This window comes from Apodemus sylvaticus, chromosome 9 (assembly GCF_947179515.1).
Source record: "Apodemus sylvaticus chromosome 9, mApoSyl1.1, whole genome shotgun sequence".
NCBI lineage: Eukaryota > Metazoa > Chordata > Mammalia > Rodentia > Muridae > Apodemus > Apodemus sylvaticus.
In genome coordinates this window covers 50,043,319-50,070,581 of record NC_067480.1, presented here as the reverse complement: position 1 = coordinate 50,070,581, position 27,263 = coordinate 50,043,319, and the positions used below count along the sequence as shown (strand labels likewise).

Sequence of the window (27,263 nt, the reverse complement as noted above, 5' to 3'; positions counted from 1 at the left end):
AAGCTGCAAGCAGAGGAAGCAGAGCTGTCACCCTGCCTTGTTTATATTCTAGAAACTCAGACTTGAGCTATACCAACAGTAAATTGACATTTTAAGCAACTTATGAAATAAACAGCTAACAGGAATGGAAGCTTTAAATCCATAGCCAACAAATAGTTTATAAATTGCTAAAATTTTGAATATATATGTATTTATGCTGTTAAAATATGTGTATATTCAGCTGGGCAGTGGTGGCACACGCCTGTAATCCCAGCACTTGAGAGGCAGAGGCAGACAGATTTCTGAGTTCGAGGACAGCCAGGGCTATACAGAGAAACCCTGTCTCAAAAAAAATCAAATCCAAAACACCACCACCAACAACAAAAAAAGTGTATATGCAATTTGTTTATAGAGGCTTGAAGCCAGCCTAGGCTACATAGTGAGACCTTACCCCAAACAAAAGGGGTTTTTTTTCGGGGGGAGGTCTGCGGGCTGTAACTGAAAAGGCAATGATGGCGGAGCTGGAGAGCCGGCCCAGCTTAGCCAAAGTGCATTCAAGGAAGACCTGAGCTCAGCTCCTGGAACACACATTAGAAAAAGCCTGGCAAGGTGCCCTGCACTGGCAATCTCCGTGTGGAGATGCAGCTAGAGTGTCTCTGGCACTGGCCCACTGGCTATTTTAGTGTCCTTGGTGAGCTCTAGGCAAGAGAAAGACTCTGGTCTCAAAAATAAAAAATAAAAATAAGGTGTCTCATGAGAAACATAGGATTTAGTTATAGTTTACATACATGTACACCTACAAACGCATGAATATGTACACACACACACAAAATGACCCAAAAACAAACCAAAAAAAAACCCTACCCTGATACTTTTTCAATAGAGATATATAATATGATAAACACTATAAAAATTATTTAATCTGATACATACATTGTAGTGCATTAATAGACGCGGGCTAAAACAGTGGGGAGAAATGTTTAGGCTGTCAGTATCAGAACCGCCACCAGAGGGCAGCCAGAAAGATAAATGATTCAAATCGCAAGCTTTTATACCCAAGCAAAAATGTAACTGAACAAAAACACGATCAGTTTAGACCAGAACAAAACCTAATCTGAAAAGATTTGTTATGAGGCTCACATGAAAACTTTGCACTGACTTTCTGGGAACACAATATTCATTGGGCAGTTTCTAGGAGAGACAGGCTCTTGGGTTCAGCGCTCCCGAGTCGTTCACTGACTGTACCGGAGCAGCTGGCTTCCCACAGCGAACGCTTTAGTACCTCAGCAACAGAGGCCCTGAAGCGAGCTTGGAACTTCGTGCTTATTAGAACGTAAAGGATGGGGTTCAAGCAGCTGTTGAGGAAGGCCAAGCCAGTAGAAAGAGGGATGCCACCCTGCAGCACGTTCTGGAAGGTGCTGTTGTGATGAATGCTGAGTTCCCAGATGCTAAACAGGTGGTAAGGAGTCCAGCAAACCAGGAAGGCGATGACCACAGACAGGATCATCCAGAGATGCCTCCTGGATATCACAATGTTTCGCTTCTTCATCTTGAAGATGAGGCACAAGTAGCAGGAGCTCATTGTCAGCAAAGGGAAGAGGTAGCCAAAGAGGAACTTGACCCAGGTCAGCACGTGGTGTCTCATCAAGGTGAGCTCATGGTCCTGGAAATTGTTATAACAAATCATGTGGTTGTTGACCTCAATGGTGTCCCGGAAGTACAAGGTGGGACCTCCAAGCAGAGAAGCCAACAGCCAGACAAATATGACAACCACCAGTGACCTCTTGAGGGTCCGGTGCCGATGTGACAAGCCAGGATGAATCAAGTGGATGTAGCGGTCCAGGCTAATCACTGTCAGGAAGAAAACACTAGAAAACATGTTCAGTTGGGCAATGAAGGAATTAAGCTTGCAGAGCCACAGGCCAAAGGGCCAGTGGAAACTCAAGGCCACGTAGGAAATGTACAGGGGCAGGAAGAGGACGAAGATGAAGTCTGCAATGGCCAGATTGAGGAACCAGAGCGTGGTCACTGTCTTCTTCCACTTGAATCCCATGAACCAAATGACAATGGCATTTCCTGGAATTCCCAGGACAAATGCTAGGACGTACAGGAGCAGGGAGATCCAGTGAACGATTCCCAGGTGCGCCTTCTCCTCCGGGTCAGGCTCCTGGGAGTAATACTCTAAGACATAGGAATAGTTGTCCAATTCCTCAAATAACATTTCCTTGGAGACGTCCATGATGATCTTGTAGGTGAAGAGTAAGGAAATCTGTAAAGGCAAATTTTAAAGAAAAAAAAAAGCTAAAGGATTAAGTTTGGTGACTAAAGAACATAAATCCAAAACTACTACATTTTATGACTTTTTTAGAAGGGCTTGTGTTTCTGCTACAGATGTCCAAGTCCTAGGTTCAAGGATTATACTCACTCACTCAAAGCTTTTGAGATATCATTTGTGATTCAGTAATTAAGTGAAAAAAATGATCTACTCTACACATCAAGTCCTCTGTCCTTAATACTTATGCTTCATTATGGTGCCTTAAAAGAATCTTGACATTCAGCAAACATTCATTAGGCTCCTGGAATGCAAAGAAAAACAGATTGATACATGCACAGTGGTGAGTTCCAGATCTGTCATCGTAGCCCTGACTTCTTAAGCTCTAACTTGAGAACAATTACATTCTGGATCCTTCTTTCTCAAAGACACTAGAAAGCATGGAAGATTTTGACCAACTACTTTAGGCCCAGAATATATTTTTTTAGGTACTGTTTAGGAATTAAATTAAGGGCCTTGACTATACCAAGTATATTCATATTCTGACAGCAAGCTAAGGGTCCAGCCCTAAGGATGATGGGAATGCAAGCTAAGGGTCCAGCCCTAAGGATGATGGGAATGCTGATGCAAAATCAGAGTTATAGCAATATAGATAAACGGCTTTTCAGTTAGAAGATACCTTTACTCTTGCTGTATTTTAATTTCGAGTTTCTGTTTTTGCCTTTATTCTACTCCTTGGGATTGGCTATCACTCTGTAGGGCTTGTAGATAGCTTGTATCTCACTGCTCACTGTATAGTCTAGACTGTCTTATACCTCACAGCAATCCCCCGCCTCAGCCTTCCAAATGGTAGGCAATAGGGATAACCCATCACACCTAAATAAAAGATATCTTTTGGAGTAAAGTCAGTATAACCATATAATTTTCACATCAATTTCTAACATAATGCAATTAATTAATTAATTAATTAATTTTTTTTTTTGGATTTGGTTTTTTCGAGACAGAGTTTCTCTGTATAGCTCTGGCTGTTCTGGAACTCACTCTGTAGACCAGGCTGGCCTCAAACTCAGAAATCTGCCTGCTTCTGCCTCCCAGAGTGCTGGGATTATAGGCGTGTGCCACCACTGCCTGGCACAATTAATATTTTTTATTTCATTGACTCAAACTTCTTTGCTTTGAATTAACTTGGATTCTTTTTTTGTAATTATGACCAAAAGTAGCTAGGCAGTAGTGACGCATGCTTTAATCCCTAGCACTCAGTAGGCAGAGGCAGGTGGATCTCTGTGAGTTTGAGGCCAGCTTGGCCTACAGAATCAGTTCCAGGACAGTCAGGGCTACATAGAGAAACCTTGTCTCAAAAAAGCATATATACATGATAAAAATTAGCCAGTTTTACATTGGATCAAATTTTCTGTGTTAAGTGTTCAAGTGTGTGGGGGTGTTTGTTTGTTTTTATGTTTGGATATCTTAGGCTGGTCTTGAACTCACTCTGTAGCCTAGGTTGACTTTAAAAGCAGCAATCCTCTTGTCTCAGTCTCCTGAGTGGTGGGATTACAGGCATGCCCCATCATGTCTGGCTTATGTAGTCCAGGGATGGAACCTGAGCCTTGTGAATGTTAGGCAAGTGCCCTTCCTGTCTTTAATTCCTCTCCAGTCCTTTCTTGTCTTTCTCCTTTTCTTTCCTTCCTAAGCTGTGTGTGTGTTTGGTCAGGCTGCCTTCATCTTGGAGATCCTCCTTCCTCACCTCATTTGTTAGCAACCATTACTAACTCATTGCCACCAATTCATTACTAACTCAGTGTTAGATTCGAGCAGACAGAGATGTAGTAAAAAAAAAAAAAAGTAAGTAGCTGTAAATTACATCTTATTAGTGTGTTTGTCTGCATGCCATGGTCACATGACAACTTTCAGGAGGAGAAGATCTCTCCTTCCACCATGTGGGTCCCAGGGATCAAATTCAGTTCACCAGGCTTGACAGAGGATCCCTTTACCTGCTGAGCCATCTTGATGAACCTTTTCAGGGTTGTTTTTGACTTTGTCTTTTTTAGTTAAAAACAAAAAATTAATTTTAAGAAAATTATAGTCGGGCAATGGTAGTGCACACCTTTAATCCCAGTACTTGGGAGGCAGAGGCAGGTGGATCTCTGAGTTCGAGGCCAGCCTGGTCTACAGAGTAAGTTCCAGGATAGCCAGGGCTATACAGAGAAACCCTGTCTTGAAAACAACAACAACAACAAAATAGATAGATAGATAGATAGATAGATAGATAGATAGATAGATAGATATAGATATAGATATAGATATTGTGTTAAACGATGGTAAGGACGTAGGAAAGGAGACGAGGAGGGCAAAGGAAGGGGACTGGAGCTGATGGAATTTTCTTTGTGTTTGTTTGGCTTGGTTTTTATTTGTTTTATTTTGTTTTGTTTGTTTGTTTATTTATTTATTTATTTATTTATTTATTTATTTATTTATTTATTTATTGCAAGATAGGCTTTCTCTATTTAACATCCTGACTGTACTGGAACTCAATTTGCAGACCAGGCTGTCTTGGAACTCACAAACATCTACCTGCTTCTGCCTCCTAAGAGCTGGTACTAAAGGCATGCTTAAATTTCAATAATTGAGACAGGGAAGGAGTGTTGAAAAATTAACTGGAGGAAGAAGCAGTTCAAAGACAGCAAACACAAACCTACTGCATCCAGAAACAGTAAGACTCTCAACTCGTCAAGAGCAAGTTGAAGGGGGGCTGCCAAGATGGCTCTCCATTGTTAATGCTGCCACACCTAAGGACTTGAGATTAAATCCCAGGACCCACATGGTGGAAGGAAAGAATTGTCTTCCAAAAGCTGTCCTTAAATCTACAAGTGTTCCATGGTGTATGCTCTCGTGTAGGTAGGTAGGTAGACAGTCAGACAGACAGACAGACGGATAGATAGGTAGATAGATAGATAGATAGATAGAATTAAAAAAATTTTTTTCTTTTTTTTTGTTTTTTGGATTTGGTTCTTTTGAGACAGGGTTTATCTGTATAGGCCTGGCTGTCCTGGAACTCACTCTGTAGACCAGGCTGGCCTCGAACTCAGAAATCTGCCTGCCTCTGCCTCCCAGAGTGCTGGGATTACAGGCGTGCACCACCACCGCCCGGCGTAATTCAAAATTTTAAGACTATTATTTAAAAAGCTAGGCAATGCTAACAGAGGAAAGGAAGCTAGCAAGGTACATCAGTGGGAGGACGAAGAGATTGCTCAGCGGTTAAGAGCACTGGCTATTCTGAAGGATCCCAATTCCATTCTAGTACCCACATCATGGCTCACAGCCTTTGTGATTCCAGCCTCATTGTATCTGCTGCCCTCTTCTGGCCTCTACAGGCACTGCATGCATGTGGTGCTAAGATAACACGTGTAGGCAAAACAACAATACACATAAAATATATTTTAAAAAATTATTTAAAAAAAAAAGGATCAGTAGGTAAAGGTGATAGGTTCCAAGTCTGAAGAAAGACCTGAGCTTGATCCCAGGACCTAGTAGTAGAAGGAGAGAAGAGAACTGATTTCTGAAAGTTGACCTCTGACCTCTATATGCATACGATGTTGTACCCCTCTTCACAATAAATAAGCAAATAAAAATATAAATACTTTTTTAAAGGAGAAAAGAAAGAATTCAGTTCAATGTGGTTGTGAGCATGACATTAGATTATGTAGGCAGTTGAAGAATTCATTTTTAATTAAGATATATAGATAAAGATATAGATATCTAAAGATTATCATATATAGGGCTGGAGAGATGGCTCAGTGGGTAAGAGCACCGACTGCTCTTCCAAAGGTCATGAGTTCAAATTCCAGCAACCACATGGTGGCTCACAACCACCCAAAAAGAGATCTGAGGCCCTCTTCTGGTGTATCTGAAAACAGCTACAGTGTACTTACATATAATAAATAAATAAATCTTTAAAAAAAAAGATTATCATATATATGTGGATATTTTGCCTGCATGTGTACCATGTATGTGCCTGCAGAGGGCAAAATGAGGCATTGGATCCCCTGGGACTAGAGTTACATATGGCTGTGGACCGTCATGTGGGGCGCTAGGAATCCAACCCTGGTTCTCTGGAAGGGAAGCCATTGTTTTGAACTGCTGAGCTGTATCTGCAGCTTCATTGAGGAAGGATTTTTAAGCAAAAATTTTCTGGTTTGTATTACAGAAAAATCCCTGTTTCTGCTACTACAAAAACCTACTGGAAGAAACAAGGAAATTATTATAACGATCCTGGCTAGGGCTGAAGGCTGGCCGACTGGCAATCTCAGTTGTGTGAATAGGTCATAGCCCATGAGGCAGAGTGGTGACTTTGGCCCTGGTTTCATTTGAAAGTTAGGTGTGATGAAAGAGAATCCGATTGAGTGTCAAGTTGAGGACAAGAGTGATAGTGGGTCAGGCTGTCGACCAGACTGGATCTGGAATCAGCAAACAACTACTGCTGGGTGCTACTCTACGGAGCTTTCTTCCTTTCCTTCCTTTTAAACTTTCTGTTTTTTATCAAATGGCATCTCATTGTGTATCTCTGACTGTCCTAGAACTCACTGTGTAGACCAGCCTGGAATCAAGCTCACAGGGTGCTGGGATTAAAGGCATGTGCCACTCTGCCTAGCATGTTTGTAATCGATTATATGAAGTGAGAAAAGCCACCTAGATGTGGGTAGCAAACCCCAGTGACAAGCCAGATAAAAGGCAATGACATGGTGGAAGAAGGAATTGTCTCTTTTGCCTGAGTAACTCAGCTCTCCAGGGCAAGTTCATCCACCTCTGTCACTGCAGAGTATTGCTGTCCTTTGCTGAGATTAGAACCAGCATTCTCAAGCTCCCAACATGGACCGAGGACCAGAGGGCTCCAGGAGTCGTGGTTCCAGACTGGGACTTTTGAGGTACTCAGGCTCCTGGTCTAAACAAGTATTGCTGGTTTCTCAGCCCATCCAACAGGAGAAAGCCATTGCTGTGCTACTCTGACTGCACTGAATAGGCTGACGTAATAAAGGGCTTTAATATATATTAAATTATCTTGGTTCTGTTTCTCTTGGGAGTCTCAATACGCCTGTCCTTCTTCCACTTAGTCCTCTGTTCTCCTGAACAGTTTCATGACTCCTTAAAAAAAAAGATTTATTTGATTTTGCCTTCATGCACACATATGTGTACCATATACATGCCTGGTGCCGCGGACCTCCCAAAACAAGACACTTGTGAGCTGCCATGTGACTGCTGGAAATCGAACCTGGGTCCTCTGGAGGAGCACCCAATGCTCTTAACAGCTGAGCCATTTCTCCAGTCCCGCATGCCTATTTATTTTGAGACAAGGTCTTAGTCTGTAGCCCTGGATGTCCTGAAACTCACTACATAGACCTGGTTGACATGAACTCACAAAGATCCTCCTGCCTTTGCCTCCTAAGTGCTGGGATTAAAGGCATGCGCTACCATTCCTACCTAGCACGTACATGATTTTAAATGTTTTTTAAAGATGTATTTATTGTATGTATGGCTGTTTTACCTGCATGAACATGTTATGAACCATATGTGTTCCTCATGCCCTAGAGATCAGAAGAGGGTGTTAGATTGCCTGGAACTGAAGGTACAGATGGTTGTGAGTTATCCTGTGGGTACTGGGAACCCAGGTTTTCTACAAGAGCTACAAATACCCTTAAATACTGAGCCACCTCTCCAGACCAGGACATTTTTATCTGTTTTGTTTTGTTGAGACAGGATTTCTCTTTATAGCCCCTGGAAATACTTTGTAGACCAGAGCTAACCTTGAACTCACATATCTAAAAAACGTATACCACATGTACCAGTACATACCTTTAATTCCAGCATTCTGCAAGCAGAGGCAGGCAGATCTCTACGAGTTCAAGGCCAGCCTGCGCAACTTAACAAGACACACACACACACACACACACACACACACACACATCCATGTTCTAAGAAATAAAACAAAAAATTTATGTTGTCCACTCCATCATGCCGTGTTACACTTAGCTACTCATTTTTGGTGAGTAAAAGAAAAAGGGGAAATCATATGAAAGAAGACATAAAGATGTCCCTTAGTCTAAGTAAGCAGAGCTATATCAAGATAAATATAAATACAAACATGCACATAGGCACATGCATGTATTTATGCATGTACAAGCATGTGTGTACTTCTGAGAGGTAAAGGGAGGCATGAATGCATCTCACAGGTGAACGAGGCAGTAAAGGGAGTTTCACTGGGCAGGAACAAGAAAGGAAGATGTGTAGTAAGCAGACATTAGGTCTTCAAACTCACATTTAAAGGAAATGTTATCATTTATTAAGCAGGCAGGCCAAGTTTCTGAACTTGCAGTGAAGTGACTTTGCACTGAGATATAGGTTTTCCAGATTTGGAAGAACATGATAATGACAGAATGAGGTTGCTAGACCTGACTGAAAATAGGAAATCGCTACTCTTTTAGTCTAAAACCATTTGTGCTGCTGGAAGGTCAGTAAATATTCTGACTGTAATAAAAGCTAATAAAGATATTTATAATCATAAAACATTTGACTTGCCACTAAAATAGCTGCCAAGCTGTAGCATAGACAGGGAGGGATGGGGCCACTGGAATCTGTTAGAAACGTGTGGAAAATGCTTGGGAAAGAGCCAAGCTGCAGAAACTGTCTCTGACAGGCGCGGTCTGGTTGCCTGAGAATGTGAAGGGGCATATTCAAGGATTCAGTTGCTGTGAGGCCCCGAGCTATCACATTCCTTGGTTGCATTTATTCACACACTTAAGCATCTGTCCAGTCCTGGAGCAGACAGGAATTTACTGAATTAAACACACTGGCTTCTGATCTAGTCAGGATTGAGTGGATGGTTATGCTTGAAACTCTTTTTTCTGAATAAACACATTTCACTATAAGATTTTTGTCAGAAAGTCTAATGACAAATAGTCTATAAAACCCAGAAGACTTCAGGGAGAGGACATATGTTCAGAATGTGGCAGTAGACAAAGCGAGGCCATGGAGGGAGGGAAGCAGTTTTAGTTGTCACTGTCTCAGCACCCAGGAGCACTCAGCACCAAGACTTCTAGAGTTTGAGGACAGCCTACACTACCATGAGACCTTGTGTTATCTCAAAAACAATGCTTCCATCTAGCAGACTGTGCGGTGCAGGTCAAGAGGTTGAGTTCAAGTTTTGTAACATTGAGGGACTTGGGTTTTCCCAAACCATGGAAGAGATGTGTTCTTAACAGACCTTGAAGGGAGCATGTACTATAACCTACTTTGGCAGAGAAGATTTGATGCTGTTGACTGTTGGACATGCTGACTGGAGAAAAAGAAGCTCAACAGCAGACTGTTTATCCTATTAAAACCAAGGGCCTTCAGCCAGGCATGGAAATGCATGCACTTAACATGACCACCACCACCACCACCAGCAGCCCCCCTCCCCCCCACTCAGGAGGCAGATGGATCTCTGTGAGTTAGAGAAAGGCCAGCCTGGTCTATGTAGGTTCTAGGTCAGCCAAGGTGACATAATTAAACTCTGCCTTATAAGGAAGGGAGGAAAGAAGGAAGGAAGGAAGGAAGGAAGGAAGGAAGGAAGGAAGGAAGGAAGGGAAGGAGGGAGTGAGGGAGTGAGGGAGGAAGGAAGGAAGGAAGGGAGGGAGGGAGGAAGGAAGGAGGGAGGGAGAGAGAGAGACAGAAAGAAAGAAAGAAAGAAAGAAAGAAAGAAAGAAAGAAAGAAGGAAAGAAAGAGAAAAAGAGAGAGAGAAAGAAAGAAAGAGAAAGAAAGAGAGAAAGAGAAAGAAAGAAAGAAAGAAAGAAAGAAAGAAAGAAAGAAAGAAAGAAAGAAAGAAAGAAAGAAAGAAAGAAGATTAAGTAAAAGAAAAGAGGGCTGGAGAGATGGCTCAGCAGTTAAGAGCACTGATTGCTCTTCCAGAGGTGCTGAGTTCAGTTCTCAGCAACAACATGGTGGCTCACAACTATCTGTAATGGAATCCAATGCACTCTTCTGGTGTGTCTGGAGACATCAACAGTGTACTCACATATATGAAAGCAAGCAAGAAAGCAAGAAAGAAAAGCAAAATAAGCATTTAAAACCATGAGCCTTTGAAAGAATGTGTGTCTTACCTAGAACTGAATAATAGGAAGAGACAGAAAGAGAAATAATAAACAATTAACACACATGACAGAAACTTGGAGCAAAGCCACAGATCCATGACCCAGGAGTCAATTGTCAATAAACGTTTGCTGTCATAAAGATAAAACCAAGTTTCCTGTAATCTAGGCTGACCTCAACCTCCTGGATTCCTGATCCTCCTCCACTTCCTCAGTGCTGGGATCACATGCATGAGCTGCTACCACACTCACAGGACGATTTTCATGGGATTTCTTTTTCATTTGAAGAAATAATTTGGAGATAGTGATCATGTGTGTACATGCTCATGTGGCTACACATGTGTGCACAGGGTGAGGGTGGGGGGTGACTTATGTCATCGCTTGGTGTTCCCCGCTAATTATCAGACATGAACTATATACCACACCCCAGAATGTACTCAAGATGTTTGGCACTGGTAGAGTATTCTGCTGCCCTTTCCGTGAACAGTCCCTTGGAAGGGGTCAGGGCACACCAAGGTTTTACGAAATACCCTGTTTATTTACCCAAGGGAAACAAAAGACATTTTTGTGTTGTTACCAGTGCTTAGGATAGAATCTAGCATGGGGCAGGAGCATAAACTGAAGCTGAAGGTTATGTACACTGCAATCCTGAAGCTCCAGAGATGGGGGTGGGAAGGGTGGCAATCCCAAGGAGTTAGAGGCCTACCTGGGTGTATAGTGAGTTCCAGGCCAGGCAGGCCTAGTACATGGTTAAATCTTGACAAAGTAAGGAAGAGAAGAAGGGAGGGAGGGAGGGGGAAGAAGGGAGGGAGGGAGGGAGAGAGGGGGAGAACAAAAAAAGGAATGGAAGGTAAGCGTTGGTGTTAGATTGATAGCCTCTGTTGGTTTGTACCCTCCCAAATACAGTCCTAACACACCCCTTCCTTTAATAGAGAAGTGTCTGGCTTTCTTCATACTTATCATGTCATTATTGCCTAATACTACACACATAAGATAAATGAAAATATTCTTTGGTGTATTCCAAGGCGTGGACTTGTTTTGGGCTGGCTGGAATTAAGACAGCACCTAAGGGAGTGTTCTGAGAAAGGTCTTTGAATGTTCCACTTCAGGGTTTGGATTTTATTACACTGTCAGTTGGGAGCAGCACGTAAAAATGTTTTCAGCAGGGAATGACATACCAAATCTCTGTTTTTGTTGAAAATCATCTGGTAGCAGTTTGGGAAATGAGTTAGGAAAAAAAAATATTTGAATGAAAGTAGGGAGATTTACCACACTTGAAATCTGAAAGTGGAATAGGGCTGGCCAGGCCTTAGAATCAGGGTGAGGACGACACCCCTGAAAGAGTTGAGGGACTGAAGAGCCCAGCTGAGCGAACCCTTCACAATAACATTCCTGTTGAGCTGGCACTGAAAAATCTATCTTGGCCAGAAGGGCCAACTAACTTGAGGAATTTAAGTGTGTTATTCAGTTTTTGAGGCAGCGACACTGGGAGAAAGAAAGAAAAAAGTTTTTCTTTTTGCATTAAAATAAACAGCCAAACAAAAAACAAACAAAGACTCCCAACCAAACAAAAAAGTGAAGGAAAGCAAGTAGAAATGAAATGATATCTGCTCCCTCTGTGCCGAGATCAGAGTCTGATCGTAAAAGAATGTGCAAACTGATCTTCCTGTTTGTCTCCCATACCTCACTCACTAGGATAGTTTGGGAAAGAGAAGGTGGCACAAATTCAAGAATGTCACCAGCTACTTATGGACCAGTTGCTTTTTTGCCCCACCCAGAAATTAGTCCCCTCACTTGTACAATCTTGTGACTTTGTTCAGTGTTGAGTCAGGGGCAATTTCTCGGGCTTAATTTCTTTGTGTTGAAACAACTAGCACATGGGTGAACTTTAAACACCAGCCAATGCCGGGTGGTGGCACATGCCTGTAATCCCAGAACTCTGGGAGGCAGAGGCAGGCGGATTTCTGAGTTCAAGGCCAGCCTGGTCTACAGAGTGAGCTCCAGTACAGCCAGGGCTATACAGAGAAACCCTGTCTTGATAAAACTAAATCCAAAAAAACAAAAAAACAAAAAAAAACAAAAAACAAAAAAACAAAAAAACAAAAAACAAAAAACAAACAAACAAATAAAAACCACCAGCCAATATAGTAGGCTCTGGACTCTCTCCTCACTGTCAAGCCCCAGGCCCGCTGCTTCCCGACTGTGGTGTGTTGAATAAGCTAGCTGCTTCTTTGAAGCCTGCTTTCTTGCCCTTTGTATCCTAAAGCCTTAAGTAGCTGTGATGGAGCTAGAGAGAAGGCTGAGCAGTTAAAAGTGCTTATGGCCTTCAGGGGCAACAATCTCCCAATCCTTAGCATGTGTGTATGTATATACACAGAAAAAAAAAATAATGCAGACTCATACAAGTTGCTGTGAAGAAATCCTCAAAAAGTGGCTCCTTTAGTGCTTGCCTCACAGTGTGCTCAGGAATTGCAAAGACAGACTCTCACAAGTTCCAAACATGGCAGTTTAAGCGCTGGAGGTTTCTTTTATTATTTTTGAGACAGGGTCTCACTATATAGCTGTTGCTGGCCTCGAGCACTTTATGTGCACCAGGCTAGCTTTGACCTCACAGAAATCCACCGATGTCTGCCTCCCCAGTGCTAGAATTAAAGACAAAGATGTGCGTTACCACAGCCAGCTACAGTGGGAATTTATTGGATCTAAAAAGGTTTTATTTTATTCCATGGTTTTCTTTACTTTCTGTTTTCTTCCTGGGAGCAGGAGGAAGGCCAAGGGACAAGCCCCAGGTAGCCTGGAACTTGCTCTGAGGTCCATGTGGGTCTCAAACTTGCAGTCTTCTTTCTGATTTCATAGTTTGAAAATATTGAATTGGTATGGAATTTATAAGTGTTACTCTTTCTGCAGCCTGAGTTGAGGATTTCTGTGTCTAGCTCCAAAATGTCAATATTTAGCTTCACAAAGAATGGTAAGAAAATGGGCTGGAGAGATGGCTCAGCGGTTAAGAGTGGTTAACAGCACTGACTGCTCTTCTGAAGGTCCTGAGTTCAAATGCCAGCAACCACATGGAGGCTCACAACCATCTGTAATGAGATCTGATGCCCTCTTCTGTTGTGTCTGAAGACAGCTACAGTGTACTTACATATGATAAATAAACAAATTTTATATAAAAAAAAAAGAATGGTAAGAAAATAGACCTCTGGACAGTGTCTTCTTCCTTTTTAAAATGTCTTTTTTTAAAGATTATTTAATCATTTAAATATTTTATTTTATGTGTATGAATTGAGCGAGCAAGGCCCTGGGTTTGATGCCAATTCAAAGAAGACGGGGGAGGAGGGAGAAAAAAAAGGAAAACAAAACTTAAAAAAGAAAAATGCTAAACAGAACTAGCTTGTCTAGGTCTGGAATCTTAAACTGTGATTTAAAATCTGCAGATGAAGACAGGCTTCCAAGAATCTGGGGCGTACAATGAGGCTGTGTCTGTGTGTGCTACCATAGTCCCACTTTTCCCTTCAACATTGCTTGGCATGTTTTGATTATCAGCCACACGCTGTCAGTGGTATCTACAGCAGTCCAGGGGAAATGCCAGACTGCGGGTGGAAACGGAACTGGCAGCCCTTACATTCTTATTTTAATTTACATCAAGACACTTCCTGTCTTAAAGCAAGATGAGCATGATCTATCTCTCTCTCTCTCTCTCTCTCTCTCTCTCACTTTCTCTTGGGGTTTTTTTGGATTTGGTTTTTTTGAGACAGGGTTTCTCTATATAGCCCTGGCTGTCCTGGAACTCATTCTTTAGACCAGGCTGGCCTCGAACTCATAAATCTGCCTGCCTCTGCCTCCCAGAGTGCTGGGATTACAGGGAGGCTGTTCTCTTAAAGAGAAACAATAAGGAGGGAATCTGCAGAATAGACTGAGACAGAGGTCACTTAACAGAACAGGGCCGTGCATCCTCCAGGGTAGTAAGGAGGAGCTTGAGCAGCCTGTGGCCGGAGCATGCTTTGGTAGCATTAGCAGTTCTGCCCCACCCAGCAGTCAGCAATGAAGGAGGAGAGCTGATGGCAATTGGGACTCTTTTTCCCATTCATACAGGATTATATCTGGACATATTTTTGCATTTCCCCCCTCCTACTAAACAGTAGCATATAAGACAAAGCACAAGCTGAAGACAACTGTCCATTCACAACCATCCCGTGGGAGTGCAGAGACACACCATCATTAAACATGTCAGGAAATATCAATATTAATAGTCCATGATAAGGAAAAGAAAGGTAGCCACTGAGATTCCCCTTTTGAAAACAGATCTTGGGCCAGGTGGTGGAGATACAAGTGCTTTAATCCCACGCAGGAGACAAAGGCAGGGGGATCTCTGAGTTTGAGAGATGGCCCGGTACATTAAGGCACCTGTCACCACATCTGACACTAGAGTTCAATTCCAGGATCCACATGGTGGGAGAACCAACATCTGTAAGTTGTCCTTTGTCCTGCATAAGTAAGCTGTAGCATGAGAGGATATACACACACACACAGACACACAGACACACACACACACACATGCACATACATAGACAGACACACATACACATGCACATACAGTCACAGATACACACAGACACACATAGACAGAAACACATAGACACACACAGACACACACACAAGCACATACACAGACAGATGCACAAACACAGACACATACAGTCACACACAAACACATGATATACACAGACACAGACATACAGTCACATATACATGCACAGACACACACAAATGCACACACAGACATACACATACACACACAGACACACACACATTGACACACACAGACCTATCTATATGAATCAATAAGCAACAAAATATTTATTGAAATCAGAAAGCTAGGATAATTTGGGATTTCAGGGAGAGAGCCTATCAACCACCGAACCAAACAGCACTGCATTGACCAGGCTCTCTAAAAGTTCAGACAGCTCAGTGATGGACAATCTAGAAGGCACTAAAGCATGCACTGAGGGGGCTCTCACCACCTCTTTCTTCAAGGCAAGCATCAGTGATAAGAAATATTGATTATGAGCTTTTCTTCTCTATTTTCATAGTAGGAAAGTAAAGATTAGAAAAATGAAAGAACTTACAAGAAACACAGAGCTGGTAAGCTGACGCAGCTAAACCCGCCGTGCATGTTGTAAACAGCCTTGTCTTAACCTCTAGGCATCTGGGCTTACGAGGATTTGCCAGGCACCCGTTTCTTCATAGCTGAGGCTCCACCCCCAGGCATGGCACACAGTAGGCAAGCACCCACTGCATTGCTCCTCTAGCTCTGAAACTCTCAACTTTTGTGATTCTGCTCATCGGCTTTCTTTCCTAGCCAACTGAGACGCAAAATGATAGATGATCTTAGAGAACAGTCTGTTGGACTCTCGTGATATTGCTTTAATAAAAGATGAATTGCGAGGAGTCAATAATTCTGTATTATGAAAGTTTCCATAAACAGACCATCTTCAAAAAGACCTGCTTTGTGTTATAAATAACGTAAGGATAGCACATCTGTCTGTCTTGCAGAAAGAATTCTGTATGTTTGTTTATAGACAGGACCTCTCCATGGGGCTCAAACTGGCCTCAAACTCTTCTGCCAGATTAATCTCCCTAGTGTTGCAATTATAGGCGTGAACACCATATCCAGACCCAGAAAGGCTGTGATTTACAATACATTCTTTCTCTTGACTTTTTTTTTGTGCCTTTGCATAACTGAGTAAGTTCAACACGTTGAACCTGTCAGTTGTCAGTCCCTTCCCCCCAAACTGTCTCAACACACTCTTTGCTTTTTTTTTTAACAGATTAAAACATTCTTAATGCCAAAATTTGAATAACAATTCCCTGTTTTTCTGAACTGAATTTTGTAGTTTAGTGTTATTATGCAGTTTTGAATTTGTCTTTTTAAAGAGGGGAAGTTTTTGGAAGCTGCAAAGTTTTACCAATAATGGTAAAATAGTCTGCATAATTTCAAGTGTGCACAATTGGAATTTGGTTTTGCATTTTAGTGAATTATACTGATGGTGTTGCTATCTCCTACAATTGTGTTCTACTTGATCATTTTGCAGGGGGAGTAAACTCTTATTTATTAAAAAACACTGGTACTTGTTTGGTGTGTATATGTGTGTGTGTGTGTGTGTGTGTGTTATTATTTATTTATTTAGCTTCCATCTTGAAGCACTGATAGTAAACATGGGAAATTTAACTCTGAAAAAAAGTCTCTAATTTTTTTTTTAATTAAACAAATACAACAACAGTTGGACCAAGACATAAAACAAGAGTTTCATGCAAACATTTGCAAGTCAAACAAGTTCTGGCCAAATAAAAATACCCTCATACCCTTATCTCAACTGTAATCAAAAAAATCTAAAATCAGAACCACAAGGTGGTCCCTTGGGTAAAAGGATTATGCCAAGAGGCCTGCTAGCCTGTGTTTGATCCCTGGAACCAGAACAGAGGACGTGACTACTGCAAGCCTACCTCTAAGCTCCACAGAGGCATCATGGCATCCGGTCTCATGGGTGTGTACGGAAAAAAGGAACAAGTTTAAAAAAAATGAAACCAAGGGTCTTTCTGCTTTGTTTAGCATAGAAATATTAGGTTGCCTTTTTTTCCTTTTTGCTCCCCAAGAATATTTTGTTCAAATATTTCAGGTTGAAAGTGAGGCTGACTTATGTAATCACTTCGCCCTCGGGATTTCTTCCCAGTTGAAGATATGCAGTACCACCCGAATGAGTCACGTTTCATAAAATGTAACATCTGTGAGAGAGTGTCATAAACATGACAGTGCCCAAAACAGCTGGGGAATTTGGAAGAAACAGATTCTCCATTTTACCCTACAGATTGTACTCCACAGTTCAGTTTGCAAGAGACAAACGCATGCTTGCGCGTGTAATTCATGTACATTTCTTTCTCTTTCTCCCTCTCCCTCTCCCTCCCTCCTTCCTTCCCTCTCTCTAACTCTCTCTCTCTCTCTCTCTCTCTCTCTCGATTTGTTTGTCTGTTTGTTTTTCTGATTAAAACAAACAAACAAAAACACAAAAAGAGAGGGCCAGTGATAGATCTCAGTGGGTAGAATGTTTTTCTAGCATGCACAGAGCTGGCCAGGATTTCAGAGATGCCTGTCGTGGGGAGGGCTTTATGTCAACCATATTAGTCATCTGCAAACACAGGTCTCCTGATGTCTCTACTTACAAAATAAGCTGAGGTGGTGGCACATTCCTTTAATCCCAGCACTCAGGAGGCAGAGGCAGGCAGATCTCTGAGTTCCAGGCCAGCCTGGTCTACAGTGTGAGTTCCAGGAAATCCAGGGCTGCAGAGAGAAAAACTCTGTTGGTAAACCAAATCAAACCAGACCAAACCCAAACCACTGGAGTTTAAGACATCTACGCTAATAGCAGTGCTCGGCTAGGCCGGCCCCACCCAATTGCTTTACGCAGGCAAGCGCCATCTTGCCGCTGTGCGGCCTTCTCTGCCACCCGACTCCACTGCAGCATTGGGCATATCCCTGACCCTGCCACCAGCAAAAAAAACAAGCCCTTCATACTCAATACAAACTCTTATTTTTCAGTGCTAGAAATGGAATGCTAGAAATGGAATCCAGGGTCCAACCCAACATTCAATTGTTGCGCTAAAACTAAAGATGAACTATTTGATGACCAATGCTTCGGTCGTTCATCTGGCCAGAAAACCTAATTAGTACTTCCGGGTCACAGTCAAAGGTCACAGTCAAGTCGTGGCAGCACCTTTGAACTTGACTTAACACTGTTATGCATTGCTTGTGCCTTCATGATAAATTCGTAATCCTGTAAACGGTTTCTTTTTTTTGTTTTTATTTTTTTAAAAACCAAAACAGATTTATTTACTGTACACTTCAGACACACCAGAAGAGAGCATCAGATCCCTTTACATGGTGGTTGTAAGCTACCATGTAGTTGCTGGGAATTGAACTCAGGACCTCTAGAAGAGCAGGTGATGTTCTTAACTGCTGAGCCATCTCTCCATCCCAAGTAAGTTTTTTCTTATCACTGGTTATTTCTGCCCAGAAACCCGGAGGCACACAAAAACCCATCCGGTCGCGGCCATTTTACTAACACTGAGCCATAAATTTGATTGGTCTGTGCTGTTTCCAGTTTTGCAAGCTCAGAATATATATGACTACTAGGCCTGGTGCCACAAAGTAATTTATTACCATATATCTCTGTCTCTGTCTATATGATCTCAGGGCCCCGTGGCACAAGCTAGGTATATTATACTGTTGAGATAAATCCTTATCTCTTTGTGGTTTTTATTTTGTCTAAATACATGGTGTTTTATATGCATGCATTGTATGTATGTGTACCGATAGATCTGGGTTTACAGACAGCTATGAAGTGCTGGGAATTGAGCTCAGGTCCTCTGGAAGAACAGTCAGCACTTTAAAATAGCTGAATCATCTCTCCAAGACCCTGCTGTAATTTCTTGATTAAAGGTTTCAACTGTGTAGCCCACCGTGGTCTCAAACTCCTCTAGCCTCCTCAGTCTCTTAAATGCCAACATCAGGAATATACCATAATCAGAATTCTGAGTTCATTGTGCAACCATACATGTGGTTTCCAGCTCAGTGTTAGAGCAAGTACAAGACCCTGGGTTCGATCCTCAGCTCCGGGGGTTGGTGGTAGGAGAGGACACAAAATCTTTCGTGGGATAAGTCTATTTAGGTATTCAGTGTCTGGCTCATAGACCTCCATAAATTTGAGTATCCTTATGACCCTACTAATTAATCTATTAGGATTTATAATAATTCCCACAACTTAGATATTGCTACAGAAGGGGAGCATATTTTTTAATTTGTAGCTAATTTAATGATCAAGCCTTCATTCAGAGAGCTTATTTGGGGCTATTATTATTTTGGCTTTGTGTTTCTCTAAAAAAGAACATCATCTAAAAGGAACTATTGTGAGGAGCAAGACAATGGAGTCCCTGCTATTTCAGCAGAGCTACATTGTGCTCGCTGGCTATTTTTTATAAAACTAGGACATTCTGATCCTCTGCTAGATAATGTTCTGTGTTTATTTTGTGTCAGACCATTCAATAGATGTGTTCATTTCTTGTGATGAATATCAGTACAGCAGACCTGAGTTTCTTTGTATATCCTGCTGATGAGGTATAAACCACCTGGTTTGTGAACTGAAGAATTATCTGTCTCAATGAAAGAAATGCTGTCCAGGCATTCTCTTAAATTTGATGAATATATTATATACTGATTGCATGAGAAAAAAATGTGAAAGGGGAAAAAACTGGCCATTTCGTAAGAAATTACTATCCATTTGAGCAAATCTTAACTGATAATAGTTAGAAAATAATTTTTTTAATTCCGAGCTTTTATCAAAGTGTGAAGCAAATGACTATTCTTGTATAAATTCTAACAAATGCACTAAATGTCCTACCTACATGCCTATTTTCTTCCTTCCTGTTTTGAAATATATTAGTTTATGAGAAAAAGATTTAAAAGTTCTATTTTTATTGTGTTTTGTTCTGTTGTCCGGACAGGGCTGGGAATCATTCTATGACTAAGGCTGTCCTGAAGCCCTGATTTCCTCCTAGTCTTCACCTCCCAGGTACTGACTTTATAGATCTGCACTTCCATACTTGGCTGAACACCACCTTTATGTAGCAAAAGCCAAACAATTTTAAGTGTTTCTTAAAAAACTCACTCTTCTGTCATTAGCTCTGTAAAACAAAGGCAAAGGAAGAAGAGGGGCATATTTGTAAGTGAAAGAAAGATATTGCCAAGGTGGTGGTTCTCAGCCTTCCAAGTGCTGTGACCCTTTAATACCGTGACTCTTCCCCACCCCTCAACCATGGAGATGGATAGAGGAGTTGGTCTCAGTTCTTTATGTGTTTTCTAATGGTTAAAGTGGTCATAACTCACAGGATGAGAACCACTGGACCAGGGCATGGTATCCTTCCCAACAAAGAACAAAGAGCATAAATCTATGGTCTTAGATCATTATTTTAAAATTTTAAAAGCTGGGCAGTGGTGGCACACACCTTTAATCCCAGCACTTGGGAGGCAGAGGCGAACCGGCTCTACAGAGTGAGTTCCAGGACAGCCAGGGCTATACAGAGAAACCCTGTCTCGAAAAACAAAAAAAAATTTAAATTGCGTGCACGCATGTGTGTGTATGTGTGCCTCTGAACAAGTATAGAAGCGAGAAGACAACTGGGCACCTTTAGATGGGTTGGGTGGCAGGGATCAAACTCTAGTTGGCAGGCCTACATGAGCAGTGCCATTTCACTAGTCCCAAGATCTATAGAAGGTGTTTTCATGATCTAAAATTGTCCCAAATTCTTGGCTAGTGACTATAAAAAACAATAAGTATGGCATTTGTATGTGCTTGAGTGGTGGCAATAAGGAACTGTTCCAGAGAGGAATTCTGTTTATTTTCAGCTAATGAAATGAAAGCCGGGTCGGAGAGATGGCTCAGCATTTAAGAGCACTGACTGCTCTTCCAGAGGTCCCGTGTTCAATCCCCAGCAACCACATGGTGGCTCATAACCGTCTGTAATGGGATCTGATGCCCGCTTCTGGTGTGTCTGAAGACATCTACAGTGTATTCATATAAATAAATCTTTTTTTTTTTAATGATAGGCTATGCTGTACTTTTTTTTGTTTAAAGATTTATTTTATTTATTATATGTAAGTACACTGTAACTGTCTTCAGACACCAGAAGTGGGAATCAGGTCTTGTTACAGATGGTTGTGAACCACCATGTGGTTTCTGGGATTTGAACCCAGGACCTCCAGAAGAGCAGTCAGTGCTCTTAACCACTGAGCTACCTCTCCAGCCCATAAATAAATCTTAAAAAAAAAAAAAAAAAAAAAAAAAAAAAACAGCAACAACAACTCAAAACTTAAAAAAAGCAAAGAAAAGCAAAGAAAAGGAAAAAAAAGAAAGCCATTATGGAGCCAGACTGGTTAAGAGGGCCTGTAATTCTAGTTTCTTGTTGGGCTGAGTCAGGAGGATCACAAATTCAAAGCCAGCCTGGGCTTCAATCTGAGTTCAAGGCTAGTCTAGACAAAATAAACAATAAAAAGGCTGAGTTATAGCTTAGAGGCAGTAAATTCATCTTACAAATGAAATTCCCTAGATTTAATCCCTAGATCTGGAAACAGGCCTAATGAATGTTTGCATTATTATTATTATTATTATTTTGGTTTTTGGTTTTTTGAGACAGGGTTTCTCTGTGTAGCCCTGGCTGTCCTGGAACTCACTCTATAGACCAGGCTGGCCTCAAACTCAGAAATCCGCCTGCCTCTGCCTCCCAAGTGCTGGAATTAAAGGCGTGTGCTACCATCGCCCAGCCATTCATTATATTTTTATGGGATACACTAACAATCAAACAGAAATGCTGAAATACAGTTGAGTAAAAGAATAAATAATTTCTATAAACAGAATGGCAAAGTGTCATCCATAAGTTAATGACACAACCTACTTCCCTAAGCTTTTCTTTCTGGAGTCTTCTGGTGGTGCTGAAATCGAGAAGAAACCCACTAACTCTTCTAAAGAGCCAGTATTGTCTTTACATAATCCTTCTGCAGAAACCCTTTCTGACCTGTACCACTCAGGACTCAGGCTACCCCAGAGTCTCTGCTCTGTACTCTCCACTGGGAGACTGGTACTCACACAATGAATGCCTGTTTGATGAATCCCACCCACCCCAACCCCAGCAGATTCTTCTGCTTCCTTTAGCCCTGAGCCCAGTACAGTGCCTGATCTGGGAAAGCTCACTGATACCTACTGAGCCATCAAAAGACTATTGGATGGGTTTTGAGAAAAGGCATTTACAGCATGGGCATCTTAGCATATCAGAGAAGACAAGAATAGGTTGAAAAGGGAACCAGGGAGTGTAGTTCTCATCAAATCCGTTTGTTTCTACATTTAGTTCCTCCTTCTAAAGGGTTAAAGAGTGTTTGGTATCTGGCTCAGCGAGCTTTTCTCCTAAGAAGTGTTTCATCTGTTCAGCTACTCCATTATGTGCCAAACATTTTGCTGTTGTTTCAAGACAGGGTTTCTCTGTGTAGCTCCAGCTGTCCTGGAACCCACTCTGTAGACCAGGCTGGCCTCAAACTCAGAGAGATCCATTTGCCTCTGCCCCTCGAGTGCTGGGAATAAAAGCATGTGCCGCCACCACCACTAAGTTTCATGCCAGTCTCTTGGTATGGTATCTCTGGGGATTGCAGGTGGTATCTCCAGACACCCAGTTCAGTCCCTCCGGCCACCAGCCCAGGACGAAGGCCGGTGCAGCTGGAGGGAGGTGCATCTAAGGAGGGTGAGGCTTTCAGTTAGATCTGCTCCTACAAAACTGAACAGGGAAGCAAAGCGGTCAACGGGAAAGGCTAGCTCAGCACACAAAGAGAAGCAGATGGGAGAAGATGGCAAGGATGCAGCCCTCTAAGAAACAGGTTGATTTGTAGCAAACTGAGAAACTAAAAATGAGAAACTGTTTCTGATGAAGCAGGAGAAATGGAGATGAAGTCTGATTGATACCATATGCCCTGATATCCCTATCTACACCATAGGTCCCTATCCCCCTTCCAGTGGAACCAAAAAGATAACAAGTTTGATGTGGAGGGACTCTTGCTGCAGGCCATTTTGAAATGTAAAAGCTTTTGTTTTATATATTTGTGTGTGTGTGTGTGTGTGTTGTATGTATATATGTGGTGTGTGTATGTGTGTGTGAGTGTGGTGTGTGTAACTCATGTATGTGGTATGTGTTTATCCATGAGTCTATGTATGTGGTTTATACCGTGGTTTTTTCCTTCCATCATCTGCAACCTGGAAATCAGAAGTTGTTAGACTTGGTGGCAGCCATTTTTACCTATTGAATCATTTTGTCTGGGCCCTTGATTTTATTTTGTTCAAGAAAATACTGGCATATCAAATTACAGGGGGGAAGGCTGACTGTACAGGGTTGGGGGCTTTCAACCATTCTCTGAGCTGTGTGAGGAGAGCCGGGAGTGGATTTTACATCCCCTGCTCCAAAGCTGTAAGGGACTTACCTTCTTCACCCTGCCTCCACATCCGTTTGCAGTCTCAGCAGCCCCTCGAGGTGACAGATACAGTCCACTGCCTTATGCAGCCTCATCCTGATGCCACCTCCCTAGGAGACAGCTGGATACAACCTACCCCACTTAACCAGCTGACCCCCAAGTCCCTTATAGAGACTTCAGACCACTGACTCATTCTGGCCACCTCTGTCACAGAACCGCAATGGAACTCATGCTGCCCGCCCTAAGCCCCAAGTAGATCTTCCCATGGAACCCTGCTGGGCTAACACCCTGTGCCCCTCAACCTATAGGTCCCCCCACAGACCCCTGTCCTGCCCTCCTCAGTTCCCTCCCACTGTGTGCCTCTGGTCTGGGCATTTTCCCCTTCCCACTGGCTTTGGAGTCCCCGTCTTCTATGGGATTTGTAATTATCCCAGTGATCTGCTGTCCACCGCGCTTTGTTCTCCTGCCTCCTCCCTTCTCACCTGACCCCGCACACGTACAGCTCACTCTCTTTCTCTTTAGAAATAAACCCGACAAAAGACAAACATAACCAGATGTAGGTGATCAGCTTTAAAATTTTGGCTTTAGTTTGTGGGGAAGGGAAGCCATATGCATTTAGTAAAAACTATACCTCATATTTTTAAATCTGGTCTTTTTCTAAGCTACTAATATGACACAAACACTTCAGATCCTGGGCAGCACAAGCCGCAGCTCTTAGTCAGCCATGCAATCATGAGGGAAAAAAAAGCGGTACTCTGCGCACACAGTGTTGCTAAGCAACCGTGTTCAGTAAGTGAGGTGTATTCAATTTGTTTTCAATTAAGATATTTTCAGTTTACAATGTGTTTATTGAGGTGTAATCCCATCATAAATCAAGGATTATCTGCATAAACAAGTTCCTCCTGTGAAGGGCACACAGTCACAGGTTGGACACTTTACCATCAGGCCAAGCTACAGCAAGGTCCAGAGAAAGGCTCACTGAAACATCCCAGACCACCTCCCTAGGAGGCCTACCAGAGCAGAGCTGGGGCCTCTCTCCCTGAAACAACCAAATCAGAGGAGGATACACAGCAGGCAGAATGTGACCACGAGTGCGCACCCTCCCCCACCCTCGACCTCCTCTGTGCCCCATTGTGGGGGAGGTGGCTCTGTCTCTCTGCCTTCAGAGGCTACGCAGAGCCTCAGCTGCTTGTTGCCCTCCCTGTCCACCCCCAAGTGTCGCTGTTGCCATTATCAAAGTAAATCCTCCCAAAGGAATCAAGGCGACCCCCTCCACCGGACCCCAACGAGGCCCTAGACTTACAAAGGAAAGAAAAACGGGCCTTACAGCTTATGCCGGGATAAGATTTCCAGGGTTTAATCCCATCCATACTGTAGCTAAGGGTTAAGGATATGCAGAAAATGATTCTCATAGCAAGGACACAAGGTGACTTTGTCCTTTGTGACCGCTGAAGCAGGGAGGCATATTGGAGGAACTAGATAGGATCTTGCTATGTAGCCCAGGTTAGTCTCAGATTCTGTCCATCCCGCTTTCTTCTGCCTCCTGGGTGTCTGGGGTATAGGTTTAGGCTACTATGCTCATCAAATGAATACTCACTTCCCCCACTTTTTCAGTAGTGGGGACTGAACCAGGACTTCATGTATAGAATCCTACATGTATAGAGTGCCACGGAGCCTCAGACTATCCCTTAACCAGCACGAGAATAACCTTGCATCAGGAAAGCAAGCAGTCGCGGTCACCATAGAAGCCGTGGAGCGGAGGCAGCTTTTCATCCGTTCTGCAGCTCTCTGCATCCCTTACGCTAATAAGGGCGCCTTCCGGAGGGAGGCAGCTGGCTGACACTCAGCAGGACAATAGGAGCTCAAAATGGAGGCTGCGCTTGACAGCAGGAGGTTTTTTGTTTTTTGGTTTTTTTTTTTTTTTAAATCACCTTAAGTATAGGAGGCATCCAATCAAAGAAAGCGAGGACAAGAAACTCTAACCGTCTAGAAAGACAAGCCATTCCAAGGATTTTGCTCGGAGACAAAAAAAAAAAAAAAAAAAAAAAAAGTCACAGTTCTCTCTAGTTCCGACCTAATATGCACACGGTTCTGGGTTTGACCCCCACCAAACCAAAACAAGGTGGTGTGTGGTGTGTGTGTGTGTGTGTTGGGACAGTGAGACAATGCCTCTTAGAAAGAAGCTATGGGCTTTGGGTATTTGCTGTTGCCCATTTCCTGTTACAGGCCAGAGACCAAATTCAAGAACTGTGGCTTCAGGTGGATTAAAAAGTCTAAATCAAAACAAAGCCAATTAAAGTGTGTAGGGGAGTGGGAGGAGAGGGGAGGTGGGGGGTCAGGTGACTTCAAAATCAAATTGGAAAGAATTCATATTTACAAAAGAGTGGCATTCTTAAGTGGCACCTTGGAATCACAGCCCTGTAATTAAAATGTTTTGAACATTTTAAATTGTACTTCCATACTGTTTTTTTTTTTCCTTAAGGAGAATTGTTTTCTTGCTCTTGGATCCCGCTGTCACAATTCCCTGTGCTCTGTCACATCTTGGGTTGTGGGCGTCCAATCTTCCTAATAGGCTTATGGTAATGCGCTATGAACAAACAAAAATCTACCATGTCGTGAAGATGGCATCAAATTGTAAATTAACAGCTTTCTGACATTTGAAGGTACTAATACTTGATATTAGATAGCTTCTTAAAAATATCTTCAACCTTTACACTGAAAAGTTACTGTTATTTCAAAAAGAATCATAGCTACATGGTTTACATTTTCAGTGCATAATCTGAATGGCTCACAGGAAGTAGAGGCAGGTAGATCTCTGTGAGTTCCAGGCCTGCCACAGCTACCAGTGAGACCCTGCCTCAAAATAAATAATTTAATTAATTTAAAAAAGGTAATTAAATAAAATTTAACAATTTACTGCCATATATTAAGAATTTGGGTGGCTGTAGAAGGAGGATCTCAGAGTTTGAGGTCAGCCTGGTTCACAGAGCAAGTTCCAGGACAGCCAGCGCTACATAGAGAAACCCTGTCTCAAAAATCCAGAACCAAAGAATTGTGGAGGTTGGCCAGGTGTGGTGGTACACACTTTTAATCCCAACTCTGTGGAGGCAGAGGAAGGTCTTTGAGGCCAGCCTGGTCAACATAGGGAGTTCCAGGACAGCCTGGGCTACATATGGAGACCTTCTCTCTCAAAAAATAAAATAAAAAGATAACAGCAGCAACAAAAAGAATTATGGAGTTGACAAGGAAGTGTTTGTCACTGGAACCCCAGGGCCTGAATTTGATCCCTGAAATCCTGGGAAGGGGAGAGTGGTCTTCTGAGAGTTACCCTTTGATTTCCTTAGTCATATTAATAAAATAAGCCGGGCAGTGGTGGTGCATGCCTGTAATCCCAGCACTCTGGGAGGCAGAAGCAGGCAGATTTCTGAGTTCGAGGCCAGCCTGGTCTACAGAGTGAGTTCCAGGACGGCCAGGGCTATACAGAGAAATCCTGTCTAGAAAAAAACAAATAAAAACAAAACAAAAACAAAATAATAATAATAAAATAATTATCAATTTTTAAAAAAGAATTATGTACAAATTGAAATGTATGTGGATAGATTTCTAACACATTTGGTTAAATCTTATCAGAAAACAGGTACAAAAAATTAGCTCATGATACTGAGGGCTTCATGTTTAGACCCATATGTACTAAGTAACCCATTACCCATTCCAAAATTGTGTATAGAGGTCTGTCTAAATAAAGGAGGCCAGCGGGCCAGACATGATCTGATTCAACCCTTCTGAAGGACAGTAGGATTGAAAGTAGATGTGCGTGCATGTGTGTAGGAGTGT

The 27,263-nt window shown here is 42.4% G+C and overlaps 1 protein-coding gene across 1 annotated transcript; it reads right to left on the bottom strand.

The window, feature by feature from the left end:
• Positions 1–777: 777 nt before the first annotated feature.
• Positions 778–15,708, bottom strand: Cmklr2 (chemerin chemokine-like receptor 2). Its single transcript, XM_052192763.1, has 2 exons — positions 15,496–15,708; positions 778–2,248 (listed from the first exon to the last, which is right to left on the bottom strand). The coding sequence occupies exon 2, from the start codon at positions 2,216–2,218 to the stop codon at positions 1,157–1,159; it is 1,062 nt and encodes a 353-aa protein (XP_052048723.1). The 5' UTR covers positions 2,219–2,248; positions 15,496–15,708; the 3' UTR covers positions 778–1,156.
• Positions 15,709–27,263: the final 11,555 nt, after the last annotated feature.

What these genes read in the sequence shown, in the direction of transcription:
- Cmklr2 (XM_052192763.1), bottom strand. Translation starts at nt 2,218, where the DNA reads ATGGACGTCTCCAAGGAAATGTTATTTGAGGAATTGGACAACTATTCC.